This window comes from Nuphar pumila, chromosome 9, assembly GCF_984573655.1.
Source record: "Nuphar pumila chromosome 9, dmNupPumi1.hap1.1, whole genome shotgun sequence".
Lineage (NCBI taxonomy): Eukaryota > Viridiplantae > Streptophyta > Magnoliopsida > Nymphaeales > Nymphaeaceae > Nuphar > Nuphar pumila.
This window is the reverse complement of record NC_143257.1, coordinates 126,530,967-126,558,851: the sequence shown is the minus strand read 5'-3', so window position 1 is coordinate 126,558,851 and position 27,885 is coordinate 126,530,967. Positions and strand designations below refer to the sequence as shown.

At 36.0% G+C, this 27,885-nt stretch overlaps 1 protein-coding gene across 1 annotated transcript; it reads right to left on the bottom strand.

Annotated features, from left to right (window-relative positions):
* Positions 1-712: 712 nt before the first annotated feature.
* LOC149829356 (putative polyribonucleotide nucleotidyltransferase 1, chloroplastic) lies at positions 713-27,885 on the bottom strand. The gene is made up of 24 exons (XM_090018061.1): positions 27,532-27,885; positions 26,547-26,615; positions 25,545-25,651; positions 25,399-25,441; positions 24,675-24,758; positions 21,765-21,829; positions 21,472-21,628; positions 18,681-18,737; positions 17,701-17,814; positions 16,766-17,029; positions 15,401-15,475; positions 14,625-14,738; positions 10,348-10,440; positions 10,043-10,221; positions 9,672-9,855; positions 9,490-9,537; positions 9,258-9,330; positions 8,921-8,994; positions 8,695-8,802; positions 8,522-8,616; positions 1,902-1,965; positions 1,603-1,656; positions 1,432-1,473; positions 713-1,349 (listed from the first exon to the last, which is right to left on the bottom strand). Exons 1-24 carry the CDS (start codon positions 27,781-27,783, stop codon positions 894-896), a joined length of 2,871 nt encoding a protein of 956 aa, XP_089874187.1. The 5' UTR covers positions 27,784-27,885; the 3' UTR covers positions 713-893.

Sequence of the window (27,885 nt, the reverse complement as noted above, 5' to 3'; positions counted from 1 at the left end):
ACCTGTCAAATCCATGCAGGATTTGTCACTTTACTAACCACTAATCAAGGCACTGAAAGCACCATTTCTACTTGCATCAATTCAATGTATCATGGAAAAAAGGATATTGAATCAAGCAACATTTCATTCAGGAGAAAATTAAAAGCTCATGAGAATGAGAATGGATCTGTTCCAGTGAAATGAAGCCTATGGATCACCGCTCATTTTTGGCTAGACATTGGTTCTCAAATCCAGATTGTCCATGGACATCAAAATAACCAAGGATCCCAGATCACCACCGCCCCATCTTACTAATTTCTCCCATTCTTGCTGCTTTCTCCATTACTTCGCATATTTCACCACTGTGACATGGGACTCAAGCCAAGTCTGTTTCAAGTGAGTCACAAATATGATTGTTGGTTCCGCAAGTATTGGCATATCCAAGAGGAAATATTGGGCACATTTAGGTTTTTGATAGAAACATGAATAGGTTTATTCAAGTATTCACACAAAGCTTAATTCTCTTGGATGGTCTTTTCCAGAATATGTTTATAGCACTTCCAGAGGGTTTCTGCAACTCAATGCACCTTTTGTTATTTCTAAGGTCCTCTTATCTTATGCATCATACAGGGAGTGGGAGCCAATGCATATTCATAAAATAAATGAGCCAACAGATGCACATGAATTGCAGATTGTTCTTATCTTATGCATCATACAGGGAGTGGGATTCAAACAGATTAAGATATTCATAAAAATGCATGAGCCAACAGATGTACATGAATTGCAGATTGCAGAAACAATAGTTTGGTATAGACTCATACCTGGATCATCTACAACAGTCAAAGGAGCTCCTCTTCAACTCCAATTGGAACATTGATTCAGATGTAGCTCATGAACCAATTTGCAACTATTTCCTAACTAATTTTAGCTTCTTCATTAAATAAAGTTGTGCCGTCATTGGCAGCAATACTACTGACTACGTCCTTAGCACTGCTCTTTTTTTGCCTCTCTTTGTTAATAATTGGTGTATCTCGAGAACCTGATGATCTCTTATAAATTTTGTTGTTCTTTGGAGACTTAACAGATCCATCTTTAGTAGATATTTCTTCCACTTGGCTGCTTATTTGCTTTTCCATGGTAATGACTTTGCCCAGAGAGGGTCCCAGGAGTTCGTCCTTACTCTTTTGAAGGGATTCATCATCAGACAAGCTGGTAAACCTTTTGGGGCTTCCTGTATCATGAGACACATTAGAAGGAAGTTCAGCTTCTTTTGCTGCACTGCTTGACCCCTGCTTACTGTTTGTTTTCTCCGTGTCTGCATCTGTTAATAGTGCTCGCCGACTTAAACGAAGTTGACCTCGTTCATTAATCTACATAACACAAAAATGTAGTCAATAGAAAACTGTAAAAAAAAAGTGTCTACATGTGTGTGTACGACATCTGTTTTCCTACCTCGATAACTTTAACATCTATGCGGTCTCCAGCTTTAAATACCTGTATGCAAAGTGCAAGTCAGATTCAGGAATTGTACCATATTCCAAGTTTCATAAAAGAAAATCTTGAAAATTGAAAAAGAAGAAGAACAAATAAGAAGAGAATCTAAAGCACGGCCTAGATGCTTACATCTTCAGCCTTTGCCAGCCAACTTGATGTCAGTTCACTGATATGACAGAGACCCTGCGAAAAGGATAAATATGATCATGTTAGGAAGCTTACCTTTTATGCTAAGGAAGCTAAGATTTCATGGCAACTATATCTCTGTAATTATGGAAGTGTGAAAGCAATGATTTTTCATATATAGTAAATGACATTTAAGGAGATGCCGGGCACCTTCTTTTCAGAAAACATTAACTTATGGTTCAGAAATATGCAAAGCAAAGAATGGATTCCGAAAAGCAAATCCATTATAGGGAAAAGTTTACCTCACGGCCAGGAGCAATCTCCACAATAACTCCAAAAGGTGCAATTGATTTGATTTCACAGTTCCTGTGATGGATGGAATTCAGTCATTACATAATATTTTCTACAGATGCCTGCATTTGCTCATGGCATTGAAACCCCCCTTGATAATTCAAGACAGATAATTTAACAGTTCCTTTTAGCACTAGCCATATTCGGAATGTATCGGTCGATAAGTATCCAACTTCTTCAAGCCACTTTGAGAATCCCGAGTAGGCGAGGGAGCATGCAAGGATAAAGCTAACTCATCATCACTACAACAACAATAACAACAACTACGCCTTCATCCCAAAACAATTGGGGTCGGCGATATGAACCAACAAAGAAAATCATTCTGGGTCTTCCACATGAATCCTTCTCCTCCATTCATTTCTATCCAATGCCATGTCCTTGGTGAGGTTCAAAGCATTCATATCCTTTCCTATCACCTCCATCCATGTCTTCCTAGGCCTACCCCGACCTCTTTTAACTAATATATTTTCCCATTTCTCCATCCTTCTAACTGGAGCATCATTAGGCCTTCATCGAATATGTCCAAACCACCGTAAACGATTCTCTCTCATCTTATTTTCAATGGGTGCAACGCCTACCTTCTTACGTATCTCCTTGTTCCGAATCTTATCTTTTATTGTATTTCCACACATCCATCTCAGCATACGCATCTCAGTGTAATGAGATATTGCGGAAATATAAAGAGTGCATGCAAGCACTTACAACAATGAATAAAAGAGACAATATCACAAATCCACAAAGGGATAATACAAGCATAAGCCTTTAAGAAGGCAACAATATAAAAAGCCTCTTATTGAGAAGAGAGAAAGCTCTCAAGGATAGAAAATATACAAGGGGATCACCCCTATTTATACAAAAGAGAGAGGAGAGTAGAGGAGGCAAAATGCCTCAAAAGGGGAGCCCAAAAGGGGGCTCCCATGGAGTCGTTGGGAGCCCCCAACGGTCACATTTGTGACCGTTGGGGGCTCCAACGACTCTATGTTGGAGCCCCTTTTTGTTATTTAAAAAATACAAAAATTAAAAGGAAAAAAAGAAAAAAGAAAAATACATTTTAATGAAAACTGAAAATAGTTGTTTTCTAAAACAACTATGTGAAATTACAAAACTACCCCTATCGGGTATTTTGTAATATACAGAATATATATATATATGTATATATATATATATATTAGATACATTTTAACACCCCCCCTCAAACTTTACGGGGGAGATGACGGAAAGTTTGCCAATAAGAAACATGAAACGAGGAGCCGGAAGAGCTTTAGTGAAGAAGTCCGCCAACTGATATTCTGAAGTGACATACGGAAGAGTAATAGTTCCTCGCAAGAATTCGTCACAGACATAGTGGCAATCCATTTCGATATGTTTTGTACGCTCATGAAAAGTATGATTGCTCGCAATATAGATGGCACTCTTATTGTCGCAACATAGCTTTGAGGCTTCGGTGATATCAACTCCCATGTCTTTAAGCAAACTGCGAAGCCATACAAGTTCCATTGTCGTGGTTGCCATAGCCCGGTACTCAGCTTCAGTGGATGATAGTGAAACTTTCTGCTGCTTCTTGCATCGCAGGCAATCAAAGAGTCTCCTAGAAAAACACAAAAACCAGTAGTTGAGACTCGATCATTGGGATTACCCCCCAATCTGCATCAGTATAAGCAAGAAGATTCAAGGAAGAAGAAGAGGATAGAAATAGCCCTTTATTGATGGTATTCCGAATATAGCGGATGATTCAGAGAACAGCACTCATATACACAGTTGTAGGAGCATGCTGAAATTGGCTAACAGAGTGAACCGCATGAGTGATATCTGGTCTGGTGATGGTTAAATAGGTAAGAGACCCAATGAGTTGTCTGTAAGGTGTAGGATCTTCCAGAAGAACCCCATCCTCCAACCGCAATTTGGCATTAATAACCTCGGGAGTCTCTACTTTCTTATCATCAGAAATCCCAGACTTAGAACATATATCTGCAGCAAGCTTCATCTGTGACAAAATATATCCTCTAGGAGAATATGCAACTTCAATTCCAAGAAAATATCTGAGAAAACCTAAGTCAGACATATCAAAATTATTTTTTAACATATTTTTAACATTAATAATACTATTTTGATCATTCCCAGTGATAATCATATCATCAACATAAAGCAACAAAATTATGATACTAGAACCTGCATGTTTAACAAAAAGAGTAGTGTCAGTATAACAAGAATGAAATCCTAACTTTATCATGATATCACTGAAACGATCATACCAAGCCTTAGGAGCTTGTTTAAGACCATATAATGCCTTCAAAAGCCGAAGAGTTTGACCTTGCTTAATATTTATTCCGGGTGGCGGATCCATATAAACTTCTTCACTTAAACTTTCATTTAAAAAGGCATTTTTTACGTCAAGTTGATAAATAGGCCATTTTTTGGTTGATGCAACAGCTATTAAAGTCCTAACACTAGTCATTCGAGCTACGGGAGCGAATGTTTCTTCGTAATCAATGTCATATTCTTGGGAGTATCCCTTAGCAACTAATCTAGCTTTATATCGTTCCAAAGAGCCATCGCTTTTAGTTTTAACTTTGAAGACCCAACGACAACCAATAGGTTTTTTGTGTGAGGGTAGATTAACTATTTCTCAAGTATTGGCCTTTTTTAGCGCATTAAGTTCAACTTGCATTGCTTCAACCCAATGAGGTATAGATTTAGCTTGATTATAGTGTGCCGGTTCAAAATAAGAGTGTAAGGTTATTAAACATGCCCGATAGTTGGGAGTTAAGGAATCATAGGATACAAACCTATTTGGGGGTATTGATATTCTAGAAGAATGCCTAACTTGTGGTTCCTCAGAAATTTGAGAGTATTTTTCGAGGGCACTAATAGGATTTTCTTGATTTCTTCTTGAGTAAACATTTATACTGGTATCGCTATCATGAACATTTATATTAGAATCACTATCATTTGAGGGTATTATGTCAAGAGGGGATACCTCACGAGAATCATCAATGTTTTCAAGAAAATCTTCTTGTATGTCATCAATAAGATCATATAAGAATATATAGTCAATTTCATTTGTTTCTTCTAGTTTATCAAAACCATTTTCTTCTTCTAGAAATGTTACATCTTTTGAAATATATAATTTATCATTCTTAAAATCATAACATCTATACCCTTTTTTATTTTCACCATATCCTAGAAAAACACATTCAATTGCTTTTAGAGATAACTTATCCCTTTTGTGTGATAGGACAAAACATTTGCAACCAAAAATACGAAGACGATTGAAATCGGGTAAAAATTTAAAGAGTTTTTCATAGGGAGAAGCATTTTTTAACTTAGAAGAGGGCATTCTATTGATTATATAGGTTGAGGTTAAGACGGCTTCTGCCCAAAACTTCTTTGGAATATTCTCAGAAACAAGTAATGTTCTAGCGGTTTCAATAATATGCCTATGTTTCCTTTCCGCTAGGCCATTTTGTTGGGGAGTCCTAGGACATGACTTTTGATGGCAAATGTCATTTTGAGTTAATAGTTTTGAAATTCGTGAGATAAGTATTCGCCACCGGAATCGGATCTTAAAATAGATATGTTACTTTGAAATTGATTTTGAACCTTTTTATGAAAATCTTTAAAGAAAGTAAATACTTCTGATTTATGACTAAGGAAATAAATCCAAACATACCGAGTAAAATCATCAATAAACGTAACATAATATGAATAACCTCCTTTAGACATAACCGGAGAAGGCCCCCAAACATCCGAATGCACCAATTCAAAAGGCCTTGATGAAAGAAAAGTTCTAGTTGGAAATGGAATAGACTTCATTTTTCCAAAAATGCAATCTTTGCAATTAATTTCTTTTTCCTTACAAAATTTGTTTCCAAAAGGAAAGAGATACATTTTGGAATAACTTGGATGACCAAGTCTTTTATGCCAAGTTTCTATGTTTTTTTCTTGGACATAAGAACAAAAAAAGTTTGTAGGGAGATCAAGATGGTCCATATAATAGAGGTCTCCCTTTCTATGGCCTTGCCCAATCCGCTTCCCGGACCGGAGATCCTGCACAAAGCAACCATTAGATGAGAAAGATATTTCACATCCATGGTCGGCAATTTGAGAAACCGAAAATAGGTTTAAATTTAGTTTAGGAACAACTCTAACTTTTGGAACACAAAAATTTTGTAAATCTTTAAAAGAGCCAATACTTGAAATTTTTAAAAAGGTTCCATCGGCCGTAGAGACACAAGAGTCCTTTGAATTGGTGCAAACATCAATAAGTGCATTTTCATGAGGGGTCATATGAAAAGAAGCTCCGGAGTCAAGGATCCAAGAATACGTACCGGGTGAAGATGATGAAGCAATAGCCGCACCCGATGTGGAAGAAGAAACTTTTAGCATTTGTTGGAGAGCCGTAGATATTTGTCCAAGAGTTTCTTTGATGTCATTGTTCTTGCCTTCATCTTCTTTGGTGGTGGTTTCCTCAAGAGAAGCCACTTTAGGCTTGAAGGTTCCAATAAGCTTAGGACAAGCGGGTCTAATGTGACCCGGCTCATTGCAATAATGACAAACAATCATTTTTCTTCCTCCATTGTAGTTTCCTTGTTTCCCAAAATGAGGAGGCTTATAGGTTCTAACATTATTACCCGGTTTGGATACGGCAAGGACTTCATCAACATGCTTACTCATGCCAAGCCTTGTCTCCTCTTGAGTGATTTCGGCAATAGCATCCTCAATAGGAGGAAAAATAGATCTATGGAGAAGTGAAGATCTCACTTGCTCAAATTCGGGACGTAGCCCAAAAAGGAATTGAAACAATCGCTCTAGTTCCATTTGTTTTTGCCTTAAATCAATATCTTCCATAGAAACCCATTTTGGCTCCAAGAGAGCCAATTCATCCCATAGTGGGTTTAAAGCACTATAATAGCCTTGAATGCTAGAATCACCTTGCTTGGTGGTTCTAATCTTTTCTTGCAAGAAGTATGTTGTTGCAAGATCCTTTTGGGTATACATACCCTTCATAAAGGACCAAGACTCATTGGCTCTACGAAATTTAGCTATATTAGCACATACCTTAAGCTCCACATTATTCATAAACCACGCAAGGATTTTTGTGTGATTGCTTTCCCAATCTTCCACTTCCTTTTGATGACTTTCAATGGCCTTGAGGCGAGCATCTCCTTCAAGAGCCTTTTCTTGACCTTCTTCAATCTTCGTGAGCATAAGCTTAGGTTCCGGAACGGAACCCATGACAAAACCCCAAAGCTTCTTCCCTTTGAGATTATTTTCCATTGCCGATGCCCACATCATATAATTCTTTCCATTGAGCTTGAAAGAAAGGTCAATCTTTGTCTCCATGATGTTGCCAAGAAGTGAGAAGATATCTACTAGATATGAAAAACACGAACCACACCTTTCCTTCAAGAATCGAGTGGCTCTGATACCATGTAATGAGATATTGCGGAAATATAAAGAGTGCATGCAAACACTTACAACAATGAATAAAAGAGGCAATATCACAAATCCACAAAGGAATAATACAAGCATAAGCCTTTAAGAAGGCAACAATATAAAAAGCCTCTTATTAAGAAGAGAGAAAGCTCTCAAGGATAGAAAATATACAAGGAGATCACCCCTATTTATACAAAAGGGAGAGGAGAGAAGAAGAGGCAAAATGCCTCAAAAGGGGAGCCCAAAAGGGGGCTCCCATGGAGTCGTTGGGAGCCCCCAACGACTCTATGTTGGAGCCCCTTTTTGTTATTTAAAAAATACAAAAATTAAAAGGAAAAAAATAAAAAAGAAAAATACATTTTAATGAAAACTGAAAATAGTTGTTTTCTAAAACAACTATGTGAAATTACAAAACTACCCCTATCGGGTATTTTGTAATATACAGAATATATATATATATATATATATATTAGATACATTTTAACACTCAGCTACACTCATTTTTTGAATATGATGTCTCTTGGCAGCCCAACATTCCGTACCATATAGTAAAGCGGGCCTAATAGTCGTCCTATAAAACTTTCCCTTCAACCGCAATGGCATTCTACGATCGCACAACACTCCAGTTGCACTCTTCCATTTCATCCACCCAACCTTTATCCTATGATTTACATCTCCATCAATTTCTCCATACTAACTCATCATCACTATTTCTCAATATTGAGAGCTCACCATCATTAATCAACTCCTATTAAAAAGTGGCATCCAAGCCAAACCTATGAAAAGAATGTGGAACTGAAAGTGATGTGCTCATCATGAAACCCTTGCATGCTGCAACTAATGCCAAATCCAACATGGGATCTTTGATCATATAACCCTTTTTACAAATTTATGCCAAATTCAACTATCAAACCATTCTAAGCTTAACCAGACAATATAACCATCTACTCTGGCATCTTCAAATCCCATAAAAATACTTTAGCACAATACCATGTCAAGGATAGGACATCATTTTCATGAATTTACAAAACTACATACCAAAGAGGAGTATAGAAACAAACAGAAAAGATGAACACAGATCAACCTCATGAATCTCAAATAACATTAAGACAAAATAAATAAATAAAAGTCAGACCTGTAAATATCACCAACAGTTGGGACCATCGTCAGACTGGTAATTATGGCTTTAGACTTCTCTAAGCTTGACAAGTCTTTGGCAGTTATTTTCACCTGTCAAACAAAAGTCACAATGGATTAGTAAGGGGTAAGATACAGCAACATAGGAAAGAGTTTACACTTTACAGTTACCAAGCCATCGTCTTGTGCATCTATAGCTTCCACTCCGGTCTCTTCAATAATACTTTTCACCTTCTTCCCACCAGCACCAATAATGATATTCAATTTCTCAGGTTTAACCTAAACAAGAAAAGATTAAAATGAGTCACTACATATTCAAAGCTGAGGAATAACTATAAGCTAAATTGCCTATTTACACATAAGATGAAGAAATATAGCTATTGGATGACATTCCAACCTTCATAACATGAATCAGTGGAGCATATTTGGATAGTTTCCTAGATGGAGGTGGTGAACACTTCAACATCTCAGCTGAAAAAAAGAACACACAATCCAGTAAATTGTATGCTTAAAAAATTAAGTACAAATAAAATTGTATGATTGAAAGATTAAGTATAAAAAATAATCGTAAGTTATGCACTTGGATATGAAGACAGCTAACCATACACCTTTTCTGCAATCTTAAGATCGTGCAAATTAACAGACCTAGCCTTGTATAATTAACATTTAAAATAATCTGGCAAGGTAAATACCTTCCAGAAACAAATAGCATGGCTACAATACAGAAATTTTACCAAGAACTTGCTTCCGACCGTCCCTTGCCTGCAGAAGTACTTCCTTCATAACACGTAAAGAAATTCCACCAACCTAGCATAAGCAACCACATCAGTGGTATGTTGTTGGCGCTTGATAGCACAGAATACATACGAGAGATGTGAACTGAAAAGATCAGTATATGCCAAAAAATGAAACTACATGAACCATAGGCAATTTATAACAATATCATTGGCACGACCATCCAAGAACCTTTATGTCCATTTGAAAAGCAGTGATGCCATTCTCATCTCCAGCAATCTACAACATCGGAACAATTAAAAGACTTCAAAAAATGTCATGATAACCACTTATCCTTCTTGTTCTAGTGGCCAAACATGCAGATAACCAGACACAACACAACATGCACATAATAGAATAATCATTTGATGCACCTTGAAATCCATATCGCCAGACGCATCTTCAGATCCACTAATATCAGAAAGAATAAGAGGACTTCCATCCCCTCCAAATTCTTGTGTGTCCAAAACCATGCCCATTGCTATCCCAGCAACAGAACGCTTGACTGGAACTCCAGCATCCAACAGTGCCAAGCACCCCCCACAAACTGATGCCATACTGCTCATGACCACAAATATTAAGCCAGTAGAGGATTATTCTGTACTCCTAGTTGCAAAAAATACCTATTTTTTGCCACATATTGGACCAAACACTAGAAGGTTCGAGGCAGAAACAAAGGACATGGTGTTTCAAACAAATCAGGAGGGCATGCTTTTTACATTGAAGACAAGGAATAAGCTTTTACCTTGAGGACCCATTGCTTTCAGTGATGGTACTTTCAACACGTATTGTGTAAGGGAAGTCCTCTTCTGAGGGTAAAATAGGTTCAAGGGCTCTCTCTGCAAGTGTTCCATGACCAATTTCCCTTCTACTAGGTGCTCCAATTCGTCCAACTTCCCCAACACAAGATGGAGGAAAGGAGTACTGGATTTGAAGGATTTTAAATAATTAAGTAACTCTTCCCAAAATGAAGGATTTATTTACATGTGCACAGCACAGATGCACGCCACACACATAACTGAAGTCTTAAGTGTGCAGATTAAACATCACCTGTAGGTAGAAGAGCTTTAGTTCATCAGAATCTACAAGGTTGTCTATCCTCTGAGCCATCTGCTTATCTCCAAGAGTGACAACTGCAAGTGACTGTGGATCAACACATTGTTACAAACAGTGAAGAGAAAGCACCTGGTTGCAAGCATTTATGCAACAATGACCAGTTACATCTTTATGAAAAGAGTGAGGTAAGTATACATTTCACCATCAACCAACATCTTTACCGTTATTTTCCTTGTTCTTATTTGCAGTGATGCCTCAGTATTCCATTTATGTTGCAAAACATTTCCAAGCAGTTCCATATTCAGAATGCATGACTTTTTCCGAATGTCAGGAGCTATGTAACATGGGTACTTCTAGAAGGGTGCCATCCCCATGTCGACACTGGTACAGGCACTAGTATTCCATGGGTATGGATCAAACCAGTCTTGAATCTTACCTGATCTAGATCTAACTCATTATCTATTATGTTGGATTTCATCAATTAATTATGGTTGCTTCCTTCCATTCTTTTATTGTGTCATACACACACATATATGCATATATACAATCTTTTTCTTAAAAAATAATTCATACTTATATATAACAGCGTACTCCCATACCCATGCTTTTAGAAATCATGTACTGTGCCCTACATAACCACACCCCAACCCATACCTGCACCTATACCTATGTGGCATAGGTCAAGAGTAGGTGTTGGCCTATAAACTTGTCAAAGAAAAGAAATTATGGCTAATGAAAGACATTTAATTCCATTTGACAAGGTATTGGAAACTAAAAAAATATCTTTCAAAATATATTGCTCAACTTAAGTTGTCAAAAAACAGCATACTTAACATTATAAAAATGTATTGTGCTAAATCCTTTAAAAAGTTAATATAATTCATTTCCAGTCAGTAGCAACATGAAAAAATACAAAAGTATGAAGCCAATGCTACAAAATATGAAAAGTGACCTAAGCAAGAGGATAGGTCTGCCGCCTGCCTATGTCCTTAGGAAGAACCTGACAACATAAGAAGAAAAAACGGAAAAATTTAACAAGCAAAAGGCTGTTCATGAACCTAGGCAAAATTAGACAGCGAAGGCAACCCTCAGACAAATGGTACCTTTGTAGCCTAGTACAAATGTGTTCAGCCCAAGGTGGTGATAAGAGGTCATCTGACTTGCCTAGGTTAACTAGATGATCCGGATAAGAGCCTTTTTTGCCTTGCATAAGATTAGTGCAACTGCAACCTACTTTACTTGCTAAGGCATAATTTTAAATAGCAACCTAATTGAGAAACATATTGATTGTGATAAGAGTGTTTTACCTATTATATGGATCAGTTCAGACATTTCTCCTTCAAAGCCTTTTATTATACAAAGTTATTAAGGCTGTCATTCTTTTTCACGTTGTGCTATATACAAAACATTGAGATTTGTTAGTAAAAACTATAATTAGCCATCTGTACAGCTAAGATTTGGGAGTTGTAACTTGTTTGACAAGCATTTTCAATGATTGGAAGATTCTAGTGAAAAATTTGTACCATCAACTTATGGTTCACCTTTTACTTTGAATCCAGCCCATATCATCCCTATGGAGTGTTATAAATAAGAATTATTAAAAAATCCTGACCTTGATCTAAAATTCCCATCAAAGGTTCCACTCTGATTAAAATCCATAACAATTTAAGTGGGTATTGATGTAGCCTATTCGCCAAGAGGATACATTTTGTCCCAAATAAAGTTTGTAGTCGATATTGTTGCACGAAACACATAAGTGAAATATGCTAACACACCTGAAGTGATTAATGCCAAAATGAGAGCTGAAGAGTCTTATTAGATGATCTAATTCCTTATAGGCAACTTATTGGATCACTAATGTATTTATTTATTACTAGACCGGATATTGTCCATCCAGTGCATATTGCAAGTCAATTTCAGCATGTCCATACTTCAGTTCATATGAGTGTTGTGTTGAGAATAGTTCAATACATTAAAAATACTATATCTAAAGAGTTACTTTTATCCTCTTCTTCATCATTAAATCTTATTGCATATACTAATTCTGACTAATGAGGAAATCTCAATAACCGACACTCAACTATGGGTTTTTGTGTGTTCTTAGGTGATTCCCTTGTATTTTAGAGGTGCAAAAAGCAATAGAAAGTTTCGTTGTCTGCCACAGAAGCTGAATATAGGGCGATGACTACAACAACAACCGAGGTCGTGCGGATGAGATCCTTACTTACAGATATGGGAGTTGATGTCTCAGAACCTTCAAAATTATGTTGTGATAACAAGAGTGCCATATATAGCCAGCAATCACACATTTCATGAACGAACGAAGTACATCGAGATGGATTGTCACAATGTTCAAGAAGAATACTTGAAGGGGACGATTAATTTACCATATGTTCCATCCGAATTTCAGATTGTGAACTTCTTCACCATAGCGCTTCCTCTACCAAGATTTTTTTTCTTTTAAATAAACTTTTGGTGATCCCGCCATAAGTTTGAGGAGTGTTAAAATATGATATATATATATATATATATCATAGTCACTTGTATTGTTAAAGGTAATTTCTCGATGATTTTTTCAAAAGTTGATAAATCTCGAGAAAATCTCGAGAGTTTAAAAAATTGAAAAAAAAATATAAATAACAACAAAAAATCTAAGAAAATAATAAGTTTTGCATTATTTTTCTTTCAAAAATATAAAGAAACATGTTTTAAAGGTTTTAAAATATAAAAGAAACAAAAAAATAGGAAATGCAAAATTTAAAAAAAAAAAAGTTTTTTTCTCAAAAAATAGCATGATAATATCGCAATATTATCACGATATTTTGTTTCTGATGATATTTTGAAAATATCGCGATATATTCTCGATATTATTGGCTACCTTGAAATAGCCGATAATATTGCGATACTTTCAAAATATCAGTGATGGTGATTATATATATCAGGGGTATTTTGGTCCTTTCACTTAATGTAATAGAAACAACCTAGTAGAGGCTGCATAGTCTTTTTTAGTCCTTTATTTTTCTGTCTTTTATTTTCTGTTTTTTTATGTTTTAGTCAACATGACTGTTGGGAACAGTCCAACTAGTTGTTGGACTGCCTCCCTTTGCTCCTTGTTTTGCTCTATAAATATAGCCCATCTTCCTTGTATATTCTTATGTTTTTCACAAGCATAAGTGTGCATATATAAAATTATAGTTCTAAGAGTGTGATTCTTGTGAGATTTGTGATCTTGAGATTGTATTTGACCCATAGTGGTCTTCTGTGTATTTGCAATTCCTTGTAGCCCTTAGTGGCTTTCTCTTGTGTTTGATATTCATTTCATTTCACAAACAATCATGAGGCTTCATTACTCTTCAAAGTTGACAAAGGTTGTGGAAGGAAATAATTAGAATCCTTTCTTTAAGAAGATTGTTCCATATATTTTTAATGAATTAGAATCTCTCTCTCTCTCTCTCTCTCTCTCTCTCTCTCTCTCTCTCTCTCTCTCTCTCTCTCTCTCTCATATATATATATATATATAGAGAGAGAGAGAGAGGGAGGCATGCCTCGCCTGCGCCTCAATGTGCCAACCTGAGGCATGAAGAAGAAGAAGAAGAAAGAAAGAAAAAAATATATTTAATTAGTTTTTTAGTTACTTTTTATATGTTAATCGCATGTTTTTTTAACTTTTATAGGTTAATCTCATATTTTTTAGTACTTATTTGAGATTTTTTAAGTTTTTTAGTTACTTTTTATATGTTAATCTTATATTTTTTAACTTTTATAGGTTAATCTCATATTTTTTAGTACTTATTTGAGATTTTATATTGCTTATTGGTTGTTGCTTTATAGGACATTATATTTTTTAATTATATAATTAGTTTTCCAGTTATGTAATCAGTTTCTTAGTTACTTTTATAAGTTAATCTCATATTTTTTAGTACTTATTTGAGATTTTCTATTTCTTATTGGTTGTTACTTCATCAATAAAGCATTTCTTTATTTATTTATATTTTTAGATATTTTTTTAAAGTTTTCAAAAAAAAATTGAGGCTTACGCTTTACGCCTCACCTCAGTTTTTGGTAGAGTGCCTCACTACGCCTCAACGCTTTTCACAACACTGCTATATATATATATATATATATATATATATATATATATATATATATATATATATATATATATATATATATATATATATATATATAAGGACTTAATACAACAGCACTACAAACAAAAGTGAAAACAATGGCTCTATGTTAACAGATTATTCATATAAGTCAGAGAAGACCTGGGTTTCTCCCCGTGTAAAAAGAGCGCTCCCATGTGCCCTTGGAAGCAGTCCACATCTAGAATCGATCAAGCGTATCTCATAATTGTTTCGTCCATCACTTCTTTTTCCACCCTTCCAACCATGAACAATTGTTAGTTAATATGATAAACATGCAATGCAGGATCCAAGCAAATAATAAAAAGAAAAAACAGTCTTAACATGCAAAAAGATATGGCTAATTAGTCAACCACAGTTATATTGACTTCATTATAAACTTTTTAAAATAAATAAACAACTTTGGTAAATGGATTTGCCGCTTTCTTGCATAATGAAACCACAAAATTCAAGGTCCATCTATGTATTTTTCCCTTAAATTTCTTTTGTTTTCCGTTTTTGGGAGGGGTAAGTCCGATTCATGCTGGGGTTCAGAATTCCCAATCCATATGTATATGTCAACCACATCCTTTAATGGATGCTAAAAAGGTGCGCAGAAATTTTCACCTCTCAAGTTTAGAAATGGCAATGTGATTTGACAAAGTAATTGTTGCCAACCCTAAGCATTTTAGTAATTTCATAAAGAAGACACATCAAAAGGCATTAACAGCTGTACATTGAAAAGGCATAATGTTTATTAGTTTGTTTACAATTAATGTATCAAACCAGTATGCCCTTCATAAATTTGTGGTGAACGTGTCAATGGAGCAACTCCATACATACATACATACATACATACATACACACATGCATACACACATACAAATAAATAAATAAATACATCATATATGTGCAAATACCTCTACTATGCGCCTCCGCAGAAACTTCGATGTGACCTCCTTGAAAACTAGTTTCACATCAACTTCAGAAAATAACTGCAAGAAGAGAGAGAAGTTTACCAAGGCTTCATGGTGTAGGACAAATTCAGAAAACATCACAATATTTTAAGATTCAGAAATATAACTAAGTAATAATGGGGGCTCTTGAATGTTTCTTGTAATCCTCACAAAAGAATGAAACTGAAAAATAAAAAACCAACAAACAAATATCATTAAGCTATCTCATAAGCTCAATTTTTGTTTGTGAAAAGAAGGAAATGACACCAAAAATCAGGGATTGACCAGACGCTATCTCGAATGGTGGGGGTTCGATTGGAAATACTAAAAATTATATCAATTTTTCTTTTTTTGATTGGATACCTCTTGTTTCCTATAAAAAAAATAAAGCTTAGGAGCATTCAGATTTAATTTGTAATATATTACTCCTTGCATACAAAACTAATTCTCCAGCCACTTCAGTTTTCATAAGTGTCACTAGCATATTGACATGTATGAGGGTTATGACCAAAAGCACTCAAATACATCAACCTCACAAAACAGAGAGCCAGGAAACCAGGAAGAACACAAGGACAGTGGTCAAGATTTCCATATAAAAATATGAAGTATTTTATCAGTATGTGTCATAGTCACAGATATCAGTGATATTTTCAAAATATTGTGATATTAATGCTGTATTTTCAGCAAACGATATTATATGATATTTTGAAAATATCGCCAATTTGATAATATCGTGATATTATCAATTATTGTTACTGTTTTTGTTTATTTTCTACATCTTAAATGTGTTTTTTTTTCTTTATTTTGCATTGTTTGCTCATTTATTTTATTATCTAAACATGATATTTTCTTATTTTTCTTATTTTTGTTATTTTTATATAATTTTTATTTCTTTTAAGCCCCATGATTTTTCTGAGATTTATCAACAAACCTATAATATCACGAGAAATAACCTCGCAGAGATAATAGCCGATACCGATATTTGTGACTATGGTATGTATAAAATGAGGTGTAAGAACAAAGTTTGCATGGTTTTTGTTCTGAAGTTGTGTCATATAATGGTTATGCTCCTAGTGTTCATGGTCAGACTAGCTGAGTAATCAATCAATATACTACTTAACCAAACAAATTTTGTTACGAGGATAGAATGACCTTATCAGGTTTTGGCAGTGAAATCAGCATCAATGAAAGTAGTAAAAGAACAGCTACACCTTGTAACAAAAACCAAATATGGCAAGAGAAGCTTTGCTCCTCCAAAATCAACTTGATTTGTGAGGGAAAACACAAATAAATACTCAACAAAATCCAAAGTAATACAAGGCATCTTACCAAAGGGATAGACTTCCTTAAAACTGGCCTTATATGAACATCACCTTCATCTACTTCCCCATCTTCAACAATGACATCGTCCTCATCTTCATCTTCATACATCTCAGGTACCACTTCTGCAGTCCCAGGATTTCCATCCTTTGCAAGATGGCCTTTTTCTGCAAGAACTGACAGAACTTTCTCCTCCAGTGCAGCAAGAGCCTTGGTTCTAGGTATTTTGCTTTTGATTTGCAACACCTTTACAAGATCGTCACCAGCAATTTCCTGAGTTGAATATGTAATGGATTCTTCAGTCTCATTTATGCAGTAAATTCAGAAACAAGCATGCCAAGTAAAAGAATGTGGTGAAGCTACTACAGAATAAAGGACATCATCGCAGAATCCTTTTAGCCTAGAAAGAAGGCTCTGAAATGAAATCATTCAGAAGAATACATTTCAAAGTAAATACCTACAAGGGAGTAAGTAAAAATGCTACAACAAATATGATTGAAATAAGCTATCCGACGGACGAAAAAATAAAGAGATGAACATGGAAGTAAAAGAATGAAAATCTGCAAGCAAACCTCCATGAGTCACATAAACTACAGGTCCCAACCCACTAAGCAGATAGGAATAGATGGACCAAAAGCCAGGGTTTCCACATGCAGATAACAAATTGAACAAAAGGACATGGTAATCCACCAAACAAAGCTGCAAACCACAGTAAAAAATTGCACAATTGACCGAACAAATTAAGGTGTTACTTATAGATAAAGCACGAGAATATAAAAATACGTAACAACTAACTTGACGATGCACGTGAAGAAAGCAAGTACAACTCAGTATGAAGCAGGCTACAACTAAATTGCAAACACAAAATCCATTTAGAGAGTACTTGAGTCAGAAGTAGCAATAAAAAGAACCTCCGTATAAAGAAATATAAGATGACATCATACTTCAACATGCCTATATAGCTCAGGAGGAGGCAGACTGATTGCTTCAATCATTTTAGCCTTTCCACACCTCTTGACCAAATCCTCCACCTCCTCACATATTGTTCGAACTGCTCCCTGATATTAAAATTTAGAACACAAGAATTACACATAGGCATGAACATGGGCAAAAAATACATGATGCCACAATAGGAATAACATGATATACTGACTGCTCTTACACTAGCTCCACAAGAAATACTGTTTCTTATGAAAACATGAATATTAACTTGTGCAGCAGAAATATCAGAATCAACACTCAGCAAGATAGTGGCTCTACACCAGAAATTCTGAAATCAGTGGATGCATATGTAGGAACCATTTTACAATTCATTAATGGAATTAGTGCTATAAGAGCCCATGATCCTCGGTAACATCAAGTGTTCTCATAATGCAAAAGGTTTACACAAGACTCTTGTATGGTGTTGAGTGTTGGACAAATAAGGAGCAATAAGAAATAGTGTATATAGTGGAACTGCACAAGATAATTATGTGAAAAAAAGAAGAATGATAACATCAGAAATGAACTATCTAGAAGACATCTGGAAGTGGTATAAATTAAAGAAATAATGCATGTCATCTAAGATGATTTGCACAATATTGCATAATGATCCATCACAACACTGGTGAGAAAGACTGGTAAGACAGAAGTAGAAGAAATTAGGAAAAGAGGGAAAAAAAAGGAGGCCTGAAAAGAAGGCTGTAAGGAGTGGTGCAAAGATGGGGCGATTTAAAGAGTTTAGATAAGGAATATGGACAAGCATGAATCATAAAACTGACCATGCAGTTAGGACAAGGCATGAATATGATGATGAAGCACATTTTATAAATTAAACCATGAAAAATCCTCTATAGTTGAAGCCAGAAAAAAACCAAAATGTTCAGCCAGAAACAACAGGATCTATGAGAATAATGCACTGGGGAATATGTTAGTGAAGTAAAACCTGTCCAAGCTCCACAGCCTTCAACAGCATCTCCTCGGTCAGAAAATCGCAGTAGCCCTGCAAAAGACCATGTTGCTTGCACAGTCATTTCAAATTATAGGAATCTCATATCCAACACAAAGTAAAAAAGAGAATAGATAGGGCACAATTTTAACAATACATTACATATTGTATACTTGTATTAATAGTAAGGTGTACGCCCCAAAAGAAAAAAAAAATGCAATGCAGAGCTTTTCCTACATTCAATGGCCAAGACATGTTGAATCAACCAAACCATCAAAGAACTTACCTTTAAAAACTGTCAGGTGAGGAAGGAAGATGCTAATCAAAGTTACATGACAGTTTAAAGTAATAAGAAATATAGCCAAAAAAGTTATGGTACTGAGATCAACACATTCAGTGGAGACTAAATTATGCCCCAAAAGAGGCAGATGATATTTAAGCACCTTATGGCCTTGAGAACAAACTGAAACATTTCATATTCACCATCCAGTCAATGGGCATGAAAACATATTATGGTAACAAATCCCATAATAATTCATTTATGATGGCTCCCTTCTAATAATAGACATATCCAGGCCTTTTCTTTGAAGGAATGCATACACCACAATCCTGTATTCTGAGTATCCTTAGCATCACAGTGTTTTAGCTCACAAAGCTAAGACCGAACCCTTGCTCTCAATTGGGAATATATTGGCTACACTATAGAGTACCATATCCTCTAGCTGAAACTCATAGATGCAAGCTTTATTTGATCAATTTGGCCCCAAAGATGTGTTTGACATGGTCCATTTACTATGAAATGCACTTTGGATCAAGTGGTTTCAAAATAAAAGCATGATTTTCTCAAACATGAAAATTTAATGCAATGTGGAGCGTTGAATTATGTAGCATTCAATATTCTGCTTATACAAATTGATTGATAGATCTAAAACATGGTTTTGACTAAAGAAACCATATAGATCATATCCATACAGCTTGATCCAAAAAAAAAAAGAATCAAGAAAATATGAAGGAACAGGTTGTTTCTACTAGAGGGTATGGTACACTCAAGGGTAGACAATATTATCCCCTCTTAATTTGCTAGACGGCATGATTGAGAACAAATGTGCCCTCGTAACTTTCATCATAGAAGCAGCGGAAACTATTTCTGGGTGTAGATAGAGTGAGGTGTCCTTAAATTAATTTGGTACGCCTTGTTCAAAGCTGGAGGTAAGGGGTCGATATGGAATGAGGTGGAGGACCGAGTCTCTAGGAAGCTTCAATCATGGACAGAGAGATATTTATAACTAGTTCGAAGAATTATTTTGGCCAAGCATGTGACTGCATCCATCCCAGACTTCAAGAAAATGATTACTAAGCAAATGTGTATTTCATATGGAAAGGGCCAAACAGTGACACAGAGAGTCACCTGGTACCCTCCTGATTGAGTTTGGAGGCCTTGGGAGAAGATTAGCAACCTTCAATAAGGTGTGCTAGGAAAATGGTGGTGTGTGATCCACACAACTGATAGGCCTTGGCCGAGATTTATTAAGGCCAAATATAAGATGGAAGGCATGTTGTGGCATTGGACAGTGAATAGGAGATGAAAGCAAGGATCTCCTACCTGGAAATATTGGACCAAGGTCGTTCTTGATTTTTCAAATTTTGTCTGGACATTAAGTTGGGAAATGGTAATAGGGCGCAATTTTGGAAGCATAGAGGGAAGCACATGCATATGTTAGCTGAGGCATACCCGGTCTTGTACCACATCACAAAGGAACAAGATATCACAATATTACCATGTTACTTTTCAAGAAATTAAGTGACTTTTTTGGAGGAAATAAAGTACACGTAAAATACAACATAACAACAGACACACAGATCCATTTTGATCTTTTAGTATTTTATTGTGAGCTGTGCTGTTTGGTGACTCTAGTCAAAGCACCAGTAAACATAACATACCCAACACATACCTAAGCACTCTTTTTTTATGTATGAACACCAGCAACACAACATACCCAACATGTACCTAAATCCCCATTCTTTTAGGCATGAAAACCAGCAAAATAATAAACCCAACCTATGTTACTGCGACACGGCACCTTGGGTGACGTACCCATGTCGACACGGTTACTGGTACCTGGGCACGGGATTTGCCGTATCCTATATTATATTTATATTATGTATTATATTTTCAATATATAATATATATTTTCAGTATATTTTAGATCGAAAATGTGTAGGTGCATGATCACTTTCTAACATGACCAGAACAAACTCGCGTGGAGCATCCATCGCGCATGCGATGGACGCTCCGCACGAGGTTCCGCCAAATACACGCTCCGCACAAGGTTCTGCCAAATAACACCTTTAGCGGCAACAAAAGTCGCCGCTAGTCTCTGCTAAAAGTCCCAGCGCAGAAACACTTCTACTGAGCATCCATTTATATAATATATGGACATGTTCGAAAGTGATCATGCACCTACACACTACTCATTTATATAATATATATTTTTCAGTATATATTAGTCATGTCCCTGTTGTACCCTCCGTACCTGTACCCATACCCGCACCTGCACCGATACCCAGGTGACATAGTACCCAACACATACCTAAATTCACATTCTTTCAAGCGTGAACACCATTAGGTTGTAACTTGAAAATAAAAATAATTTATTACCAAATCAGAAAAATGGAATCTGAGGATCTAATTCACACAATCTAGCATTTGTGTGTCATACATGATTAACTATAACATTTTAGTTACTTGGATTATTGGAACTCCACACAATAAAAAGCAGAAAAGAACCTCAATCATCAAGATAGCATCATCAGTCCCAGCAAGTAACATGTCCAGCTTTGAATTCTCCATCTCTGCAGAAGTTGGATTAATAACAAACTTATCACCAACTAAACCAATTCGAACACCTGCAACCGGTTTGGAAGTTGGGACTTCTGAAAGAGCACTGCAGCAGTTAAAATAGGTAAGTCCAAAGCCAGACATTGGAGCAACAACTTGCACAACTCTCAATTTTCCAAACACTAAAAGTACTTTTAATAAAAATAAAATTATTTGTAGCAGTGACGCATGTCATAGCTTACACTGCAATTCCAGCTGCTGTTATTGCCAAAGAATCAGGGGGGTGCAAACCATCATAGCTCAAGACCTAAAAGATAAGAGATTCTTGAAGATTTTAAATTAAGTAAGCATATAACTTCCTGAAAAAATGGCATCAACAAAAACTCTTTCACAACAACAAAAAACAGATCCTATTTAGGATGATAATCTTTTAAGAAACTAAAAAAAAAAGTTTGAGGCATTGATCATGTCTGACATATCTTAACACAGTCCAACATATCTTAGCTCCTACTACCAACTGCTTCTAGGTGAAAAACACCAAACTACTTACTGCTCTTCCAAGCTTAACAGCCAAGAAATACTACACTTTAGGCTCTGTTCCTCCGGAAATGACACAGACAGGAGTGATATGTGAAGAGTGCAACAAACAGAATTAAGTAACATCATTTCACACAAGGAAACTGAACCACACAGTTATATTGCTTCCGAACAACAATAACACATTTTAGCCTCATTATTTAATGATTTCAAACCTTTAACCAACGGATGATGTCAACTAAGATTACATGACACAAGGTTGTAAACAAATTGCAATTTGAAAACTTGAAAACCAGTACAATGATAATACATTAAAACCTATAATTGAATCACAAATTCTGCAAGCAGAAAGAGCAACTGACTAACCAATCACATGATTTACGAACTTAATTTGGAAAGAGCAGGACCATACCAATATAAACTATAAAGCTGTTAACACCCCAATGGAATGTTCTTTTCAATTATATACCAAAATATCAAATACATAGAGCAGACTAAGCTTGCCAAAAAATCCATGTATGAAACTATTAAAGAGAAAATAACCTTATGATGGAAAAGTGTAAATAACCTTCTCCTTGTAAGGCATCAGAATCCATGCCTTGATCCTTCGCAACATAGAGAGAAAAAAAGCACTGTATGTTTAGCAGAGCTGGAAGGACGGACCTCCTTGACCAGAAAAAGATGTTGCTTCCAAGGATTTCAGGGAGACTACGGATTTTACAAATTAGATGAGATGAAAATATCTTTCTTATTAGATGATGTGAATGATGCAGGTTCAGAAATTTATTCAACAAGTTGTTGCCCACCAGTTGGAGAATGGAACCTTTCAGAAGGAGGAACACTTGGTTCATTTGTGGGAACAAAAAAGAAGTCTATCCCATTTTTTCAAGACAATCCACATGGTTGGTTAATTGTTGAAGGAAGATCAAGTATGATCTGATTTGATAGATGCTCCAGCCTTCTGCTGACTAAATCCTGATACACACATTCCTGTATATTCACTCCCTATAATTTCCAATTAGGTTAATAAGCTCAGCCATCCTGATATGCATATTCACTCGCATACTTTCCAATTATGTTAATCAGACTACCCATCCTTTTCTCAAACAAAACTGAAAGCCTTATAAGAGTGGTCCAAAAACGCCCCCTCCCCCCAACCCACTGAACAGTAAAGTTTTTGGTACTCCTAGTGTCATATATGTTCAAGTATCTTTCCAGAAGGCCAATTGAACAGACCTGCCAGTTAGAAGATTTAGTTAGGAGGGTCTAAGTTTCTTCAATGCCTTTTGCATGCTATGCAAGATGAGACTGAATCAATTTCTCACTCGTTCAGGAGCTGCTTAATTGATGTTCTGGGGTCATTTGAAATCCAATTTTCTCAATCTTTTGCTCAGTTTTGGTCTCTAATATCTCATTTGAGATCAGTCACCTCATATTCCCATCCTTGTTTCCAGAAAACAGGATGAAGCTGTAGCTAATGTCTATATACTTGTATATCTGGGACATCCATAACCATGATTATTTTGAGAAAATTTGTATGTTTGGAACATCCATAACTAGAATCATTGAGGAAACTATACCTATCGGCTATCGTCATTAATGGTATTCTTCACCTGCATATTGCTGACCATCCGAATGTCACAAATTTGTAACTTGTCATACATTAACCACCAACAACTGCATGACATGGAGGGTTTTTCAATCTAACCAATAGTCCAATCCAAGGTGGAAGTGTTTGAGGAGATATATAGTCTGAGTTCTTGATTCCTTTTGTTTCTGGCCCTTCATGTTGGTATGAGCTTCATGGCAAAAGATACTCCTACAAGGGTTGTCGCCTCCATATGGTAATTGCCCATCGAAGATCTGAAAATCGTATATACAGTCTTCTGCATTTTATCTAAGTTTGCATCATAATTTAGTTTACATATCACTAGTTGTGGCTATAAGGGCATTTACAAATGGTGCATGCAATACTTCTATACCCTCTATATGTTACAAAAAGAATGACAAACACAGGCATGCATGTTTCTCACCTTAGAAATTAAGATTTCCTTATTCACTGCTCTATTTGACTCCTCTTCAATCTCTCATCTTATACTTCAATATCACAATGTGATACAAATCACCTTTCAGGAAGTACTTGCCACAATGTTTGGCAACTTAGGGAATAATGACAAACCATTCTCAGTTTTGCACATCCCAGTCCCTTAGTTTTGTGAGCAGAAGACCATACACCATCTAAAGATGAGATAAAAAGTGAGAATGTTTTCTTTTTAGGTGAGACCCTCCAGGTACTAACCATAGGAGAAAACATAAAAATGGAAAAATGTGAGAAAATCGTATTTGATTCACAAAAACATAGGGATATTAGTGAGGTACTGTTTGAGTTCTAATATGACAGCATTTAATAATGCAGATGCAATTATAGGTAAATTTTCATCACATGCAACAAGTAGATCAACAGATTCAACACAAAAGGTTAAAAGGACCAAGGAATAAGCTCTTCGAGGATTTGTACAAATTCATCTTGAACCAAAGGTATAGACTTTTTTGCATGTTAGAAAAGTGCGGACATAAAAAAAGTGAAAAAGTGAAAAACAAAAAAAATGATGTACCCATGAGAGTATTTGTGTTTCATGATAAAATCCCTTCAACATCGTTGGACGCAAAGGCCTATCAATCAATCTGCACACTAGAACCTGCAAGAACAACCAATTTCAACTCAAAATCAAACCAACTATTTGAAGCTATGGAATTTCAAGATAAGATTCATCCAAACAACTGGAAGTTTGTTGATGACAAGTGATCAGATCATGACATGCTGATTGGTTCCTAATCAACTAAAAGCAGAAAAGGAATTGTTCTACGTATATTGAGCATGTACAAAATGAGGTTCAAATAATAACACAATAGTTATTACAAAGAACCAAAATATTCATGCATCCTGATCCATGCGGGGTAAAACTTTGCCGGTTATCTAGGAACAAGAGGAGAGGCTATTCCAGTTTGTGGGCTCCAAGCATAAAAGAAGTTAGAAACCAGAACATCATTTCCTAACCTCCAACTTGTCATCCGTTAAGGACTTCTTAGGCTATAAATCAGAATATTGTAGGTTCTAATTACTTTGGCTATTTTCACATAATCTTGCAGATGGAATCATGAAGGAATTCCAAACGATGGAAATAGATAGTGAATGCAAAATTTATTGACTGTCCATATGCTAAATATTATGATGCAAAAAAATGCACAGAAAAAGATGGATACAGTAAGCCAAAAAAGTTCCCAGAATCAAATACATAATAAGTATTATACTAATAATATGACAGAAATTTTGTGCACCTCATGGTCTTTTGCCCGCCCTTCTCTTTTAAAAAATCCACCACTGTGATGATGCCAAAAGAAAAAGTCATTATAGATATGTTGATCTGAAAAAAGAGAATGACATGACTAAATCACAAAATGAAAGGAAATCTCAACCAGGATACCTAGTACGGCCTGCAGCAGAAAAGCGCTCTTGGTAGTTGACTGTTAGAGGGAAAAAATCAGAAGGCTCACTAGGAACATCAGCCAAACAAACAGATGTATAGATGATCTGCAAAAGAAAAGGCAGTCCGTCAAAAACACTACCAACAGTCTACCATAAATCATGATACGAGAACACGCTTCCAGTACATTCCAACCAAAAGGAAGAAGCATGTCACCACTTGTAAATCTTAGCCTTGAATATCTTCCAAGTACAGATGTACAAGGATATAATAGTTACAGCCTACTGCAAGAACAAGGCATGTGGTGAAAAGTCTTTAAAACCATCATGATCAGAGAGACAATAAGACTTTAAGATATATTCTACGGCATACAGCACGCATGTATGAATTATAAAACCAGTTCCTATTCTAAAAATATATTCCCAAAAAAAAACATGCAGTCGCAGAATAACAATGCAGGAAACAGAATCTTCCATAAGCACAATATTTGCTACAAAAACTTCTACATTTTATAAGAGGGTGAAACATCTATAGCAAGCAAAGGCTGCAAAAATACTGACATGGTATAGACAAATGATACCAGCATTACGCAAATGAAGGAAACAACCAATGGAGAACTGCAGTGGCATTTATATTCCAAAAAAACTGAGGCAGCGGTTTCAAAATAAAAAATACCCAATATCAAGGTTCAAAGAGAAGTCTAGAAAGCACACATCTAAATTAAAAATGTGAGCAACTAACATTCCAATTCCTTGATAAATGGTTCTTGTGACATTTTGATTCAATGGCACATGGTGAGACAAAATCCACCCACATATGCTGGTTATTCATGATGCATCAATCAAGAATGAGACATCTTTACTTAACAGGTGATCTAATAAGCACGTAAGCCTTGAATGAGACACCACAATGAACCACAAAGCCTAAATCCAACACCAAACATAGGCCATTTACACTTAAAGTACCACAATATCCTACACAAGGAAAAACCATGAAACTTACAGTTTCACCATCCGTTACAGTAACAGATCCACTAGCTTGTCTGCCTATAAGACCGGTCTCCACCACAATCTATAAATTCAGTACCATTGCAAAGTCAGTAATTGCAAAAAAGGCAATACAGCATATGAATGTCAAAATATGATTGGTTTTCAGGACCGCAAAACTTTACAAATAATGTATGACGTTTTCTCACTGACTATATATAATTTAAATTCACTGGAGGAAGTAAAATCAAAATCTAGGATCGCAAAAAGTCAGAAGAGCAACATTTTCTTCCACTTATTTTACAATTCCTGCCTCATATATATGCTTTGACTCTGTCATTCTTCAAGACGTTAAATTCCATTAAACGGAGTCTAAAAATCATCAATAGATCTAACATAAAGATCGTAAGAAAAAGAAAACTAACGCATCTCTTTGCACGACGCTAGTGCTTGCAAGTCCGAAGTAAAGTAATAAATGCTATCGAGGGCTATCCTCCATCTCGAAAACAATACTAATTTTAATTATGACAACGAGCTGATAATGATAGCACCAGTAACAGTAAAATGAGAAATGCACGAAAGTCAGAGCATGAATAAACTTAAAAATATATACGTATTTTGACAAAAATATGGCAGAAATTGCGTTAGTCTCATCGTGATAGAATTAACGAGCAAAAAAACGCACATGAAATAACAAAAAAATTATTAGAAAATAAAAAACATCGTGAATCTTGAGGTGCTCCAAAAATAAAAAATACAAATTCACGCCATCAACGAATAAACAGATAATGAGAAGAAAACTAAAAATAACAACTTATGTTAGCTGAATACAATAAAAAGAAGTACAAACAGCTCAAAAACATACAACGTTTACAATCAAAAGAAGAACAAGGAAAACCCTAAAACAAAAGAAAATAACGAAACGAAGATAAACCATCAGAAAGAGAGAAAAACGACGATAATTTCGTAGAAGAGGACCGGAAACCCGCTAGAAAACTCACGTGCCGATTGCCTACGGGGATTCGGACGGAGAAGGGCGAGTGCTCGGAACTCGCGACCAAGGCGGCCGGAGAAATGAAGCGCGGTGATCTGGAAGGGCATTTCTTGGGGGTCCTGAAGTAGGAGAGAGACGGAGGAAGAAGCGAGGGACGCGAGAAATTACGGCACCCGCAGAAGAAGGCTCTCCGGGGGCGCAGGGAGCGGCGAGGAGGGAGAAGAGGAGGCGAGCTCCTCGCGTGATGGATTCCCAGCATCGGTGTTTCCCCTCGCCCTTCGGTTTTCCCACGGGAATGGCTTTTTCCGGCAAAGCTCGTTGAGAGCAGCAGGAAGAGAGCTTCGCGGGCATTATCCTTTCG

Excerpts from the sequence above, each read along its gene's own strand:
- LOC149829356 (XM_090018061.1), bottom strand. The coding sequence starts at position 27,783 with ATGCTGGGAATCCATCACGCGAGGAGCTCGCCTCCTCTTCTCCCTCCT. Across the intron at positions 8,803-8,920 it reads CACTGATTCATGTTATGAAG|GTTAAACCTGAGAAATTGAA; the intron begins GTTGGAATGTCA and ends TTTCTTGTTTAG. Across the intron at positions 1,966-8,521 it reads ACTGTTGGTGATATTTACAG|GAACTGTGAAATCAAATCAA; the intron begins GTCTGACTTTTA and ends CATCCATCACAG.